General features: G+C 31.2%; 2 protein-coding genes across 2 annotated transcripts; both read right to left on the bottom strand.

Moving 5' to 3' along the window:
* Positions 1-131: 131 nt before the first annotated feature.
* Positions 132-947, bottom strand: LOC114322011 (protein FAR1-RELATED SEQUENCE 5-like). Its single transcript, XM_082918671.1, has one exon. It carries the CDS (start codon positions 945-947, stop codon positions 132-134), a length of 816 nt encoding a protein of 271 aa, XP_082774797.1.
* Positions 948-6,547: 5,600 nt separating this feature from the next.
* LOC114305877 (uncharacterized) lies at positions 6,548-8,156 on the bottom strand. Its single transcript, XM_028251017.2, has 2 exons — positions 7,929-8,156; positions 6,548-6,742 (listed from the first exon to the last, which is right to left on the bottom strand). Exons 1-2 carry the CDS (start codon positions 8,154-8,156, stop codon positions 6,548-6,550), a joined length of 423 nt encoding a protein of 140 aa, XP_028106818.2.
* Between the last annotated feature and the right edge of the window lie 6,772 nt (positions 8,157-14,928).

The raw sequence follows: 14,928 nt of genomic DNA, 5'->3' as shown, positions 1-14,928 counted from the left end.
TACCCTTTCGAAATGCATGAAGAATTCATTTAAGTTAAAATCAGAACGAATGTAATCCTTCAAAAAAGCATTAAAAGTTCACTAAGTTGTGTGGTACTCATTCCCGCAGCCCATGTTGATCTAACGTAAGGCTAGCCCCATTTTTCTTTCACCACAAAAGTCAATTTCAACCGAATGTTTTCATGCGCATCATATTTATCAAGCATTTCCGTCCACTCTAACTTCCATTGATTTGCATCTTCAATGTCAAAGAAGAATTTATTTAGTACACCCTTCACCTCCTTATCTTGGAACAAACAGTTAACATGTTTTAATGCATTTTGCATCAAATGCCAAGTACACAATCGGTGACTTGTGTCAGGCATAATGATGGGTATGGCTTTAGCCATTGCAGCATCTTGATCGGTGAACAAAGTTTTTGGTGCCTTTCTTGACATAGCCTCTAGAAAATTTTCAAACAACCATACAAACAATTCAGCAGTCTCATCATACAACAATGCTGCACCAAATATAACTGTTTTCCTATGATGGTTGAATCCCACAAAAGATGCAAAGGGTTTATGTTCTTTGTTTAACTTGTAAATCATATCAAATGTGACAACATCACCAAATTGGGCATAATCCATGATCATTTGTTCATCGGCCCAAAACATATTGGTTATTTGCTCCTCATTATCTAATTGAAAAGCATAAAAGAAGGAAGGATTCTGCAAAGATTTTTCTTTAAAGTATTGCAACACATTGCCTACTTCCTCATATGCTAAACTTTGTTGTCTTTTGGTTCTCAAATAATTTTTTTGATCTAATTTCGTAAACCCAAGACATTGCCTTCTACCAGCTTCTGTACCCATGAGTTCAAAAGACTGGCCTAAACGAAGACCAGATTGTGCCGCCAAATCTAACTCAATTGCTTGGGTAGTTGATATCTTTCTTTGTGATGGCAACATGTGGGCACACTCGGGTGATACAAGATCATGGTTGTGTTTTTCTTTGAAATCAGTCACAACAAATTTCCCAGTACCCTCATCTAATTTAATATAAAGTCGAGCCTCACAACCGGTCCTAGTTTCAGCTCTAGGGTTTTTTGCCAATGGGTGTCGCTTGTCAACCTTTCAAAATCCCTCCTTGTTGCAAACCAAAAGTCTACAAATAAGTTAGTTAGTGAACTTGTTCTTCCTACAATAATCCCTTCTTATGCTAAACCCCATTCTTCCTCCATATGTATTATAAAAATCATACGCACATTGTTCAGAATCAAATGTCATTTTGGCTTCCAAGCACAATCATTCTCAGGTTTCATATCAATATCAAAATGCAACTGAAAACCTATATAAATAAAATCTTAGGTACATAAATTAAATCTTTATTTTAGACACATAAAAACATAATTTCAATTTGAAAAAATATTCCAGCCATAAAAACTTAGAGACTAAGTTCAGTTTTAAAAAATTATAACCACACAGTTTTGGGAAGAGGATATGTTTCAAGCTCAATCAAACATAATCAATAATCCATTACACAGATAATGTCTTTAACATAGCAATTTGTATCGATTGTTAAGCTCAAATAATGTTAAGCTGAACCCATTGTCAAGCTCAAATATTGTTTGTTAAGCTCAAACATTGTTAATCTCAAATCAATAATGTCTCTAACCCATTGTTAAGCTCAAACAAATAATCCACGGCTGAGACAGATAATGTTTCAAGCTCAAATAATAAATTATACAGTATGAGGCAGAGAAAAAGTTTTAAAAAATTCCAACCACACATTTTTGGGAAGAGGATATGTTTCAAGCTCAATTAAACATAATCAATAATCCATTACACAGATAATGTCTCTAATACAGCAATTTGTATCGATTGTTAAGCTCAAATAATGTTAAGCTGAACCCAATGTTAAGCTCAAATAATGTTTGTTAAGCTCAAATCAATAATGTCTCTAACCCATTATTAAGCTCAAACAAATAATCCACGGCTGAGACAGATAATGTTTCAAGCTCAAATAATAAATTACATAGTGCGAGGAAAAGAGGAAGACTAACCTCTGGTTTGCCAAAGACCCACCTAGACAAAATCTGTATCGATTTGAGACTGGGTTACCGTCATCGGATCTGCAACGACGTCGAGAGTGGGTCACCGCCGGTATTGGGTCGCCGGTGAGGGTAGAGGAGAAGGGCTGAGTGTAGGCTGTAGGCTGTGTGAGAGGAGTGGGCATAACCTCTGTGAGAGCCGTGTTTTGTTTGGTTGGGAATGGACGAGAATTTCATTTTTTTTTTTAATCTCAGCCGTTGGATGTGCAACGGCTAATCTCAGCGGTTGCAAGTAGGATGTGGAGGAGGGTTCTCAAGGAGAGGATCCGGACTCGCAGCAAGCATGCCTAGGAAACATACATATTGGGAGTATGCATATAAAGGACTTGCTGGATGTGTATATTTAAATTAATTTGTATAGAAAAAAACAATAGAATTTGGACTTCTTCCAATGTGTAATTCTGCTAAAAAGGCATAGGAAAAAAATTACTCACTTTACTTGGTTTAAGATTTTTTTTTAAAAAAATTCAAAAAATTTTACTTTATTATTTTTCATATTTTTTGTTTATACTAAAATTTTTAATATTTTAATCAATTTTTTAATTTTTAGACACACCTAATATAAATACACTTAAAAAATATAATTTTCTTGAAATTATGTTTTAACAAATTCACTAAATACTAAAAATATAAAAATAATATGAAAATTTACTATATTGTTTGTATTTTTGTGTATTACTTAATTTTTTGAAATAGTTTTTGACAAATATTTTACTTGTGCATCTAAAAAAATAAAAATAAAATGTTTAAAATTTAAAAAATATTTACTAAAAAGAAAAAACATGAAAAATAAAAAATCTCATTTTCCAACAAATTGAATTCAAAAAACTGAAACTAAACACACTGATTGAAATTTGATTGACAAAAATGTTTTGTTACAATTTGTGAAATATAATGAATTTATTTTTTAAAAAAATTAAAAAACTTGCAAAATTCATTATGAAACAATTTTTACAAGTTCCTGACAATTGTATATATGTTAAAACTATTTTCAAATCTTTATTAAAAACTCTTGAACAGATGAATATTAAATTCTGTGAAAAACTCAATTTTGTTCCACAACATATATATGAAGAAATCAATTGTTACTCATGAACACATGAATATTAAAGTGTGTGAAAAACTCAATTTTGTTCCACAACATATATATGAAGAAATAATTATTGGAGTCCGAGAATTTCATATTCCGAAAAAAATTCTAATTAAAAAAAATATGTTAATTTACGGAAATGTTATATTGTCATTTGTGAAATGTTTTCAATTTGTTTGGTTCAGTTTTTCATGAATCACTGAGCAAAAAGTATTTCGTATTTTTGTTTGCGCATTATTTTAATTTTGTAAGCAATTTCTTTAAGTATGCACCTCACATAAGAACTTTGAAAACATATATATGTGAAAAGAATCTTTAGAAAAATAAAATAAAATAAAATAAAAATAAACCCCCCCACCCCCCACCCCAACCCCCCAAAAAAAAACCCAAAAAAAACCAAAAAATGTTAAACTGTGCAGTATAGTTGTTGTGTTGTGCAAATTTTTGACAAAGATTGGTGTGTGTACATAGTTGTGCAAAAACAATGACATACATGCTCGTACATAACTGGTAACCAATATACACAAATTGTCTTCTCCAATTAATTTGAACACAACACAGTGTTGACATGCATCACATAACATTTCCACCTAACGAGCATTTCGCCAAATTGCAACCAACTCCACCCTGATACGCGCCCGCAACTGCACCATCTCAATGTCGTCATTCCTAGGCATCATTACGTCGTCAAGGGCAGCTAAATCGTCCTGGTCATCCATGTTCGCGTAACTGTACTCGGCCACACTGGTGACAGCAGCAACAATCTCATCATTCTGACTATTTCTGTGTATGAAATTGTGTAAAGCCATGGACGCTGCAACCAATGGTACCTGCACTTTACGAAAATCAAACCGAGGCATGTCTTTAAGAAATCTCCACTGCGCCTTCCAAGCGCCGAAGGTACGCTCAATCACACTTAGCAAAGATGAGTGCGCGCAATTGAACAACTCATCACGGTTCCGTGGATTGTGCCTTTGAAATTCCAGTTGGTGGTATTGGTTGCCTTTGTATGGTACTAGAAAGCCCTTCTTATTGTTGTATCCACTATCCACAAGATAATAGTGACCTGTCAAAGTGCACATGTTAATTACATGTATACTTCCACACGCATGGGCAATGCAATGTAGTCTATTACGGTATAGAAATTGCAATAAGTTTTCAGTTTGTATGAAAGAAATATACACTGTATTTTGAATTAGAATTCTGTTTATATGTTTTATGTTGTAAGATTTGGTCATATTTGTTATATGCTTGCAACTGAACTTGTGTTTGCAAAAGTGAATATTTGAAATGGAAAGTACAGAACTTTTTTGTTGGCTGATTTTTGCAAAAAAGTGGGTACATAATACTCATGACCTATGTTCACTTTGCATACAATACAAATTTTAAATTAAGCATAATAGCGTACATTTGTTTCACAACAATTGTATCTCCAGAATTGAATTATGTATTGACAAGAATATGGATTCGGGCGTATGTATTGTCAGCTGCAGTTGGAAAATTGTATTGTGGATTCTCGATTACATTGCTTAAAACCTGACTGTTATGCATGCTGCCCTCTCACCCGTATGAGACAAACACAAAGCACATGTTGAAATCACACACCGCCAAAATATTCTAGGTGTGGCACCCCTTTCGGCTGAAATATGAGGCTATTTCTGACTCCTTTATGCATGTTGGCACGTGTGTCTCATCCGATACAACTAAGCAATCCTATATATGAATAAAAAAAATACAATGATAAGATTACCGACCATGTTCATACCGAGCATTTTCCAAAACATTACGAAATATTTTTGCACACCTTGAACGACAAATACTGTGGTTGAGACTGCAAATGGGGATCCTTGTGTGTCTGGAAATTAGCAGGGACCCTGCAGTGAGCGACGGTGAATTTTTTCATTACTTTCAATACGTTATGAAAATGGCGTGAAATAGTTTCACTGGAGTGTTGGAATCATTCTTGTAACTCCTGGTTCGGCAAGTTTTTAAGTACATGAATGAATATTGCAACACTCTCTTCGACGTGCAAGCCTTGCGGACGCTCAGGTAAACGCAACTAGAAGACGTTTACCAATGTCGTACATAACCGAATGAACACATGTTTGAGCATGCACAATTCGTACCGGAAGCAGCCACTGTGACCATTGTACAATTCCATAATCCATGCACTCCCCGTCAAGATGGAAGTACGGCATGGGACTTTAAGGACGTGGGCCTTGTAATAGTCAGTGGCAATTCTGTAGGCTTCAACATATGCACAATTCATTTCATGCTGCCACTGTATTGCGAGCGCTGCGATATCCTCTAACATTTGATTCATCCGTGCAACGTCGACATCTTCGTTGTTCATACTTAATAATAATACGAACAACGATTAGCACAAAACATTATAAATAAAGATAGCAGTATTAAGCACATATTGGTAGGATGAAATTTTATTCATATGAAAAATGTGAATTTAAAGCAAATTTTCTAAATAATGAAATTTTATGTTGAAACCCCTAACAGAGATGTTGTACAAAAAATGTCATAAACAAAACATTACAAACTACTCAGAAAACCACATAGGAATTTCATAATTTTTAATATACAAAAAACCACATTGTATACAGAAAACCACATGGGAATTTCATAATTTTATAATTTTATATTCCCAACCTGGTCATAAAACATTGAAAAATGGGTACTGGGGATAAAAAAATGCATTACCACAATTTGTTAAACCCTGTAGCAATTACCATAACAAACATAAGAACCACAAATAGGTTTTACAACCTAAAAGTTAAGGACAATAGGTCCACAGCCATGTCCCCTGCCCAATCCATTGTCAAACCAACAATGACAATAAAATATTAAAAAAAAGGTTCACACGTAGAAAATCACAATTGAACTTAAAATAAACAAAAGCGTTAGAGTTGTTTCCCATGCGGATTTAAACCGAAGTCCTTCATTGCGTAGCAAACTCGCAAGAGTGATACCCCCGCTCATTTCTTTGTCCTGTTTCTTCGCTTGTAGCCACCCGATTATGCCTTCGTCCGTGGGAATACTCATAACCATCTCCTGATTGTTCGGAACCTCCATAAGCATGACTCCGAAATGGAGAAGTTGATCGGCGGGGTCTAGTCCCTGTATTTCATACAACCATTCAACAGCCTGGCCATAGTGTAACTGTGCCCGCCGACAATGTGGTTGATAGTTAATTCCTTGCTCTGAATCTTCACGAAATTTACCAAGTCGTCTATGCTGGTTGCCAATGCTGCAGCCTTAGTAATGCACTTGTTTTGCAATGTTTTGGCCGATGAATGCTTCCACTTGCTTCTACTACCTATGGCATTGATGTTGGCAGGGTTCATCATGCTAGCCATTTACGATGCTTCTAATTCATTGCTATTGCTGGAAAATTCTGGACTGTCAGACTCTCCTTCCAATTCCATCGGGTTACAAGTCTCACCGGGTGTCCATGCATTTTTACCCATTGCTGCAGCGCCAATAAAGACGCACTCCATCAAATTCGAATGCTCCAAGGTTTTGGTTATGAACTTGCAACATTCTTTGTCAATCTGTAAATGAACACAATGTAAATAGCATTATCATATTGACGTGGAATAAATTCAATAAAACATGGTGCAAAAATGGCAAAATTAAAACCTAAAGAGAGGTTAAAGTAATTTACCCTTTAGAAAAAGTTCAGACAAAAAAATAAATCAAATTTTGCAAATGAGGTTGTGCCTAAGACACAATTCTCACTTGCATTCCATTGAGTTGCTATTACTCTCTCCGCATTTTCCATTTATATAATATTGTTATATGTCTAGTTCTTTTTGGAATTGAAATATTTCAAGATTTTAATGGAATTTTAAGCACAAGTATTGGCCTTTTATGTTATTTTAATTTCCTTTCAATTTGTAAATCAGATTGAAACAGTTGGAGAGATATACTAAAGTTTAATTAACCTATCCAAATCCTAATTTTTGTTAAATTACAAACAAGTTTTGAACCTGCAGGTGAACAATGCAGCAATTGGTGGGATCACAGTTAATATCTTCTTTAATATCTTTAATGTCTTCTTCTTCTTAAGCTTCACCAAGGGTATGTCTTTAATGTCTTCTTCTTCTTCTTTTTTATTTTTATTTTTAATTTTTTTTAAAGATTTTTATATTAGCTGGTTGTAAATTTGGATTGAATTCTGAATTTTGACTGATGCAGAGAGAAGGAATAGAAATCGATCGGAAAATGGTTACGAGTTATTTTTATTAATTTTTGCCATTTTTGCACCAGGATTTAATTTTGCTATTTCTCCAGTTCTTTATCTTTTTCCAAGTCGAGATTAAAATTTTGTAACTGATACAATTGTGCAACACAATCCTATTAGTTCAATGTATGGTGCAATAAAATCTTAAACATCCTATTATTTGATTAATGAGCACCTATAAGTCCCAAGTTTTCATGTGAATAAAATCTGAAACGTGAATAAAACCAAGTGAATTACCTATTAGCAAAGTCAAGTAATTGGGTAAAGCCATTAAAATTTGATGAAATTTCCTCTACATAATTTCCTTTAATTTTCATTTCGGGCATCAGAATTATGTCATAATTGTCTTCTCGGAAATATTCCAAAACTTTAAAGTTATAAACATACAACGTTGTGTGTATATAGGAAAGCATGGTATACATACAGAAAATGAGATATTAGTTTTGTAATAACGGACCGAAAAAACAAAATGTAAATTTGGTGGACAGTATTACCTTGTCCATTTTAGCCCACCAATCGGCCGACGCATTGAACAACCCAATAACTTGGTCAAAGCCAATTCCAGTTGGGCCTTTCGGGCAATCCATTAGCTTAGACCATGCACGCCACTCGCTCTTCAATAAATTGTACTTGTTTTTAAGTTGTTTCGGCTCATGCAACCTCCCAGTTGCTGCCTCAAATGTCTTAGACAACGAACGGTACCTCTTCAGAGTGATTGACATATGCAGCTTGTTTCCTCCGTCAATTTCCTTAAGGACCAGTTCCAAGAATATCTATGTCGACTCCCCATCCCAAGTTGCTTTATGATAGGGTTGTTGCCATTTCCCTTTGCTGGAAGGGGTACAAGGCGCAGGTCGATGTGACGCCATGCGCCTATAATAACGTCATGGAACGAGAACCAACGTAAAAATATGTATACAATCAATACAAGCATTACAAATATTATGAACACACCTTTTATGTCAGAAATGTGGTATTTGAAACAAAACATAATTTCAGTTCGCAAAAGCTTCATTTAATGACATTAGTATTTGAAACAAAATAAACAGTTGCGGAAAGATATAATAACTACATGTTTACGAACATAACATAATTTCAGAATTTTTTTTGGGCCACAAAACATAATGACTTTAATAACAATAGGGTAAGGTTGTAGCACGGTTACATATATCACATTCGGAACCACAAAATAACGACGACGATGCACAATACACATGTCACTACTGTAAGTACACGCAGAGTTTGCTCAATGTGAATGAAACAAGCCTCAAAACGAGCGACATTGTCTCTGTCATTCTCAACAGCCCTTTGGCGCCCATATTTGTCACATCACCCAATCCAACTGACACATGGCTGAGGTTAAAAAATATATTAGTGAGGGTATGACAAGGAAATGTAAAAGTGAATGCGTTTGTGCTCACCACTCCACGAGGGCATTGGTAGTACGCATGACCTGGGTTTCTTGCAAAACGGGAAATCTTTAAAACACAGTGGTCGTAGCCACAAGCACACATACAACCTGGTTGTGTTGATGTGGTAGTTGACATAAACGAGGCCATGGTAACATTCGTGACTTGTTTCGGGACATGACAAGCAGAACAAGAATAGGTCAATAGGTGTGACACTTTTGTTATGGACATAATTTTCTTGTGGTAACTTTTTTGTGATATAACATTATCTGAACATGTGCCATGAAACAGGACAAGCATTATACGAAACTAGTTTAGAAATCGAACAAGCCCCCCCCACAGAACATTTAAATCCCACCCTATAGCCATTTTGTTAAACAGTGATTGCAAACAGAGAAGAGATGGTAACAAACAAGTGCATATCCTTTACAAAAACATTATAGCTTCATTGCATGCTAATAAACAGCACTCGCATTATTGGACAACAAAACAAGAACTATAACATTTTGGGGAAAAAAAATCCTACGAACTGTATTTTTTGAAACAGACATTTGGTATAGACTGTAGCACAGAAGAATTGCAAATCACAAACCAAAACAAATACATGCAGCGTAGAACAGAAACAGGGTAGGGACAACAAGAAAAGTTTAACAACATTTCACGGTAGTAAGGAAACAAAAAAAAAATGCCTTTGAATGTGGAAACACGTCGTGGTGATTTTTATAACAATAGTATCGAAAGAAAAGTTTAACAACATTTCTTATTTGTTATCTCATGTCCATCACCTCAGTTTACCATTACTCTTGCCTTGCAAACACGTCGTGGTGATTTTTACGTAAAATGATTCCACCGTCTACGTACTTTATCAGATCAACACACCCCCACCACAACCAACTCGATATTGCTAAAGTTTAAAGGAAACCATAAAACAACCCTCTCTTGTTTTTAGGGGACTTTCATTTTAATTACCCAAACAAAGTTTGAGAAATTCAAATTGAAAAGTGATAAGAGAGAGAGAGAGAGAGAGAGAGAGAGAGAGAGAGAGAGAGAGAGAGAGAGTGTTCATATATATATATATATACAAATTCGTAAAACATAGGTCTCGTGGTTACATATAGGAACAGAAACAAGAAAGGCTGAAGAGAGATAGAGAGACAGAAAGAGACAGAGAGAGAAGAAGAGCATACTTGCGGTTGGGGTGGTCATCGACGGCGGGACTACTTTTTCGTTGGGCTTCGCAGACTATAGTCGTCGCTTGCTTTATCTTCCTCTTCAGATCAGAGCTTCTACTACTTTGTGGCCTTGAATGAAGGGGCCTCATCTTGCGTGTTTGATATAGTTGAACTTTGGATAGTAGACCCTGTATGATGGCTCTGATAATATTTCCATCAATGTTTGACATAAAGCAAGGGTACAAACGAAATAACGACGCATCACCGAGGGGCAAAAGGAACTTTTTACATTGATTCTGGCACACATCATGTGAAGGCATTGTGTATAGGGTTGTAGGATAAAAATTGTAGGCTTTTTGGTTTTTAAAGTTACTTTTTGATTTTTTGGCTAAAATAGTCACTTAACAAATGAGGCCTTAACATCAACATACTTAAAAAGTATAATATTTATAATAAAAAAAATATTTAAAAAATTCACTAAATATCAAAATTATAAAAAAAAAATACAAAAGTTTAGTACATTTTTCATATTCTTGTATATTTATTAATTTTTTAAAATATTTTTTACAAATATTTTATCTTTTAGATATATAAGTAAGGTACATTTAAAAAAGTAAAAAAATTTAAAATTTTTAAAATATCCACTTAAAACAAAAAAAAAAAAAAACGAAAAATTAAAAAATTAATTTTCAGTAAATTGAAACACAGTGAATATAGAGGTGTCTCACACACGTGGTACACGTGGCAATAAAAACAAGGCACGTGTTAGGTACTCAAAAATATTTCCTGTCAGGATTTATATTTAAATTTACACTTACAACCCTTCTGTATCTTTTAAATAACCAGACACCCTTTTATTTTCTGAAATCAGACTGCCTTCCCTTACTTTAGAAATTTATGTAAAAAATTTTGTCCCTTTGTTTTTTTCTTTTTAAATAGTATTTCTACGAAATTCTTTACATTTTCACTTTTGACACATTCTTTATACAATTTTTCAATACTAACAAAGGTCTTTATGACGGTTTTTAGTATTTTTTTAATAAAAAATATATAGATTTTGGTTTTTGAAACAACACTACAAACATCCTTATCAATCTAGAATTTACTTAGTAAAATGAATCATTAGTTTAAATTCATTTTACTTATGAACCCCACACCAGGGGCGGAGGGAAAGAGGGCCGGGGGGGTCATGTGGCCCCTTGAGTTTTGGGGGAAAAAAAAATTTACAAGCATAAAAAAAATATTTTATATAAAAATATTGTTAAGAGTGAAATGTCAATGATATTTTTAAAATTATAAGAACAATAATGATTATTTTGATTGAAAATAAAAAGACTACAATATTATTATTTATGAAAATTTCAATATAATGGTGATCTTTATCATTATTGATATGCAAACATAATTAAGCTCAATAAAAATATAGAATTTATTGAATTGTTAGTTACATTTAATATGCAGAGTTCATCCTCCATGTGTTTTTTTATTATTGGTTGATAATATCACATGTCAATGATTGCGTGGAACGACTATTATATTGAATTTTTACGCATATTTTGTATGAAAAATTATTTTATCATTATATATTTTATTTTAAAACTTTATATCCATGACTTTTTTTAATGTTGTCCATGATACACTAATTACAAATAGCACATTCACTTTGTTTGGTTTGAATTTTCCAAAAACCCTTTTCAAAAAATTCTATGTTTTTGTTTTTTGTATTTTTTTTTTCTTTTTATTGAATTTTTTTAATATTTTAAGTAATTTTTTTAATTTTTAGACACACCTAACATAAATATACTTAAAAAGTATAATTTTTGCGAAAAAATCTTTAAAAAATTCACCAAATACCAAAAATATAAAAAAAAATACAAAAAATAAGTACATTTTTCATATTTTTATGTATTTATTAATTTTTTAAAAATATTTTTTCACAAATATTTTTTTTTTAGATACATCATTCATCTAAAAAAGTAAAAAAAAAAATGTTTAAAATTTTATAAATATTCGCTAAAAACAAAAAAATAAAATAAAATAAAAAATAAAAACTTAATTTTCAAAAAACTTAATTCAAAAAATCCAAACTAAACACATTGATTTTGTTTTTTTTATCTTTCTTGAAGTCAATCGTAAAAATTTATGTGAAATATTTTTGTAAATATTTTTAATATTGTAATTAAGAAATGCCCCCTCTAATTTATTTTTTTGGCTCCGCCACTGCCCACACCTCATCAATTTAATTTCCGCCGTACAAACACATTCGAGGGAAATTATTAAATAATAAGGGTGGGTTGATAGCATTTTTGTTTTTGAAATAGAAATGGAATTGAGTTGGCAAGTGACTATTTTATTTAAAAAGTAAAAAATAAATAAAAAATCAAAAATATTTTAGAAAGTCACAAATTCATTTCTATTCACTTTGCTTTTTGAACACTGTAAAAAGTTAAATATATATATATATATATATATATATATATTTTAGTCAAAAAAATCACTTCCCAAACAAGGCCTAATTTCATGTATATTTACCATGGGCTATTGGGTAGTGGTTAACATTAGTATATGCATAAAAATTATATTAAAATATGTAAAAGATGTATAAAATATGTGAAATATGAATTTTTAATAAATTAAATACTATTTTTTATTTCAAATAAAAAGCAAAAGAATTATATTGAGCTTAAAATTCTATTTGACATACTTTCTTATTCAACTAAATAAAATTATATAAGAAATTGAAACTTTATAGAAAGGGAATTTCACACTCTTCAAATGGTGTGTACTATAAGCATTTTATGTATTTTGTAGTAATTATACATATTTTATGGTTAAAAAATATTACTAAAAAATGTATGACATTATCACAAAATACTAATTTTATTTCTAAATTAAAAATTATCATAACTTTGCCAAAATTTTACATATTTATTAAAAAAAAATGTAACATATACAACCAAATTGTAAAGGAATTTCTTAGAAATACTATTTAAAAAGAAAAAACAAAGGGACAAATTATTATTATTTTTTTAATAATGCAGCCAAGAAGTAAATTATTATTATTTTTTTTTGCCCAAAACGGCATCGTAACGCTGCGCAGTGACATCTCCCATCCCACTAAACACAGCCTAATGAAAAACACTTTTTGACTGTTGGTTTGGAATAATTTAAGTTGGGGAAAAAAAAAAGAAACCTACATTTTAAATAGGACTCTCATGTTTTGGCAAATACTAAAAAACAATCACATTTTTTCAATAATTTTTATTTTTAGAAAGATTTGAAAAGAATAATTTGTTTGAAAAAATTCAGAACAAGTTCATTGAAGATAAACACAAAATATCGACCTCCACCTAAATTTTTTCAATAACCAAAAACTAATTTTTAGTAACTTTATTAAAAAAAAAAAAAAAACCTACTTTGCTATACTAATCATCTGTCATAAATTTGTTTTGTAAATTTAAATTTATAACATTGCCTTAAAAATAATAATGATATAATAACTATATTTTGTTTACCAACTTACATCTAGTAATACAAGTGTCACATTTATTAATAGAATGGGCCGCACATCTATTAATGTGGGGGTAGACTAGACGGTGCTATTTGGGCTTTGGGTGCATTACGGGCTCGTTTTAATAATTTAAATTATTTAATTTGTTGAACACTTTGTATATTTCATGAACAAAAATAATTAGGTCGACTTGATAATTATAACTTATTTAATTTATTATATTTTTCACAAAAAATAAAATAGACTGTAATTATGTTTTTAAAAATAAATCATTTTTTTTATATAAAAAACGCAATAAAATAAACAAGTTACAGTTACCGATTGACTTAATTTTTGTATGTGGATAAAATACATACAATTCTTGACAACATTAACAATTTGAATCATTAAAATGTCGTAGTGGGCCCACAAGCCTAAACAACATCACATAATAATAAATAAATTGTGATTAAAAATTTAATATTATTTACCAGAAATAATGTGGTGCCTTTTATACTCTCATTTTCTTACGATCACTAATTTTTTTTATTATCTCTCATGAAGTTTGGAAAAAATAAGTTAGTACTAAATTTTTGACATAATTACCTTGATGCACTTTGTGATTTTAATTCAAAGAATAATTAAGTTATTTTTCATCAATAATTTGATAGTCGTATTAATAAAAAAATAACATTATTATTTATTTTCAACTAAAATTTATTTTATCTTTATTTATTTCAATCATTTTAATTATATTAAAAAAATAGTATAATCATAACAAAAATATATAATTAATTATTTTTTTCAAATTTCAAAGTAATATATTTTTGGATAAATTAAAAATACACTCCTTGCAGTTTGCTCAATACGGATTGTCCCCTAGAGTTTAAAAAAATACAAATACCCTTTTATTAGATTTTTTTATTTAACTAAATTAATTAAAAAAATAAAATTTCTAACTACTTTCCTATATAATAATAAAATTATTTAAATTATTAATTGAAAGAAATTTATGTTATTATTAAAACTATTAATTAAATTAATGATTTATTAATAAAAAGAATTATTTGTTATGAAATTAAAAATTTCAATAAATAAAATATAATTTTTAAAACTACATAGAGTAAAATTGTATTTTAAGCCAAGCTAAGAAGATGTATTTGTAATTTATAGGGACGATAATGATATATAACTCTAATATTAGAGTTTTAAATAGAGTTTTGTTGAGATAGAAGAGAGAGAGGGTAGATACCGAGAGATAGAGAGTGGAGTATGGGCCTCACATTCACATGAGCACTCTCCACATCATCAGAATTGCATTAGAATTCTCAAACATTTTTCTTATAGGGATTGGACAATTTTTGATCTATAATTGGATTGGACAGTTCAGTTTATTTTATTGGGCTTACTTTTAGATTTTATT

Source organism: Camellia sinensis, chromosome 3 (assembly GCF_055761805.1).
Source record: "Camellia sinensis isolate YWXY chromosome 3, ASM5576180v1, whole genome shotgun sequence".
Lineage (NCBI taxonomy): Eukaryota > Viridiplantae > Streptophyta > Magnoliopsida > Ericales > Theaceae > Camellia > Camellia sinensis.
This window is presented reverse-complemented; position numbering and strand designations above follow the sequence as displayed.

Coding starts and splice junctions, on each gene's coding strand:
- LOC114322011 (XM_082918671.1), bottom strand. CDS start 947: ATGTTGCCATCACAAAGAAAGATATCAACTACCCAAGCAATTGAGTTA.
- LOC114305877 (XM_028251017.2), bottom strand. CDS start 8,156: ATGTCAATCACTCTGAAGAGGTACCGTTCGTTGTCTAAGACATTTGAG. Junction 6,743..7,928: donor GGTGGGCTAAAATGGACAAG/GTAATACTGTCC, acceptor GTTCATTTACAG/ATTGACAAAGAATGTTGCAA.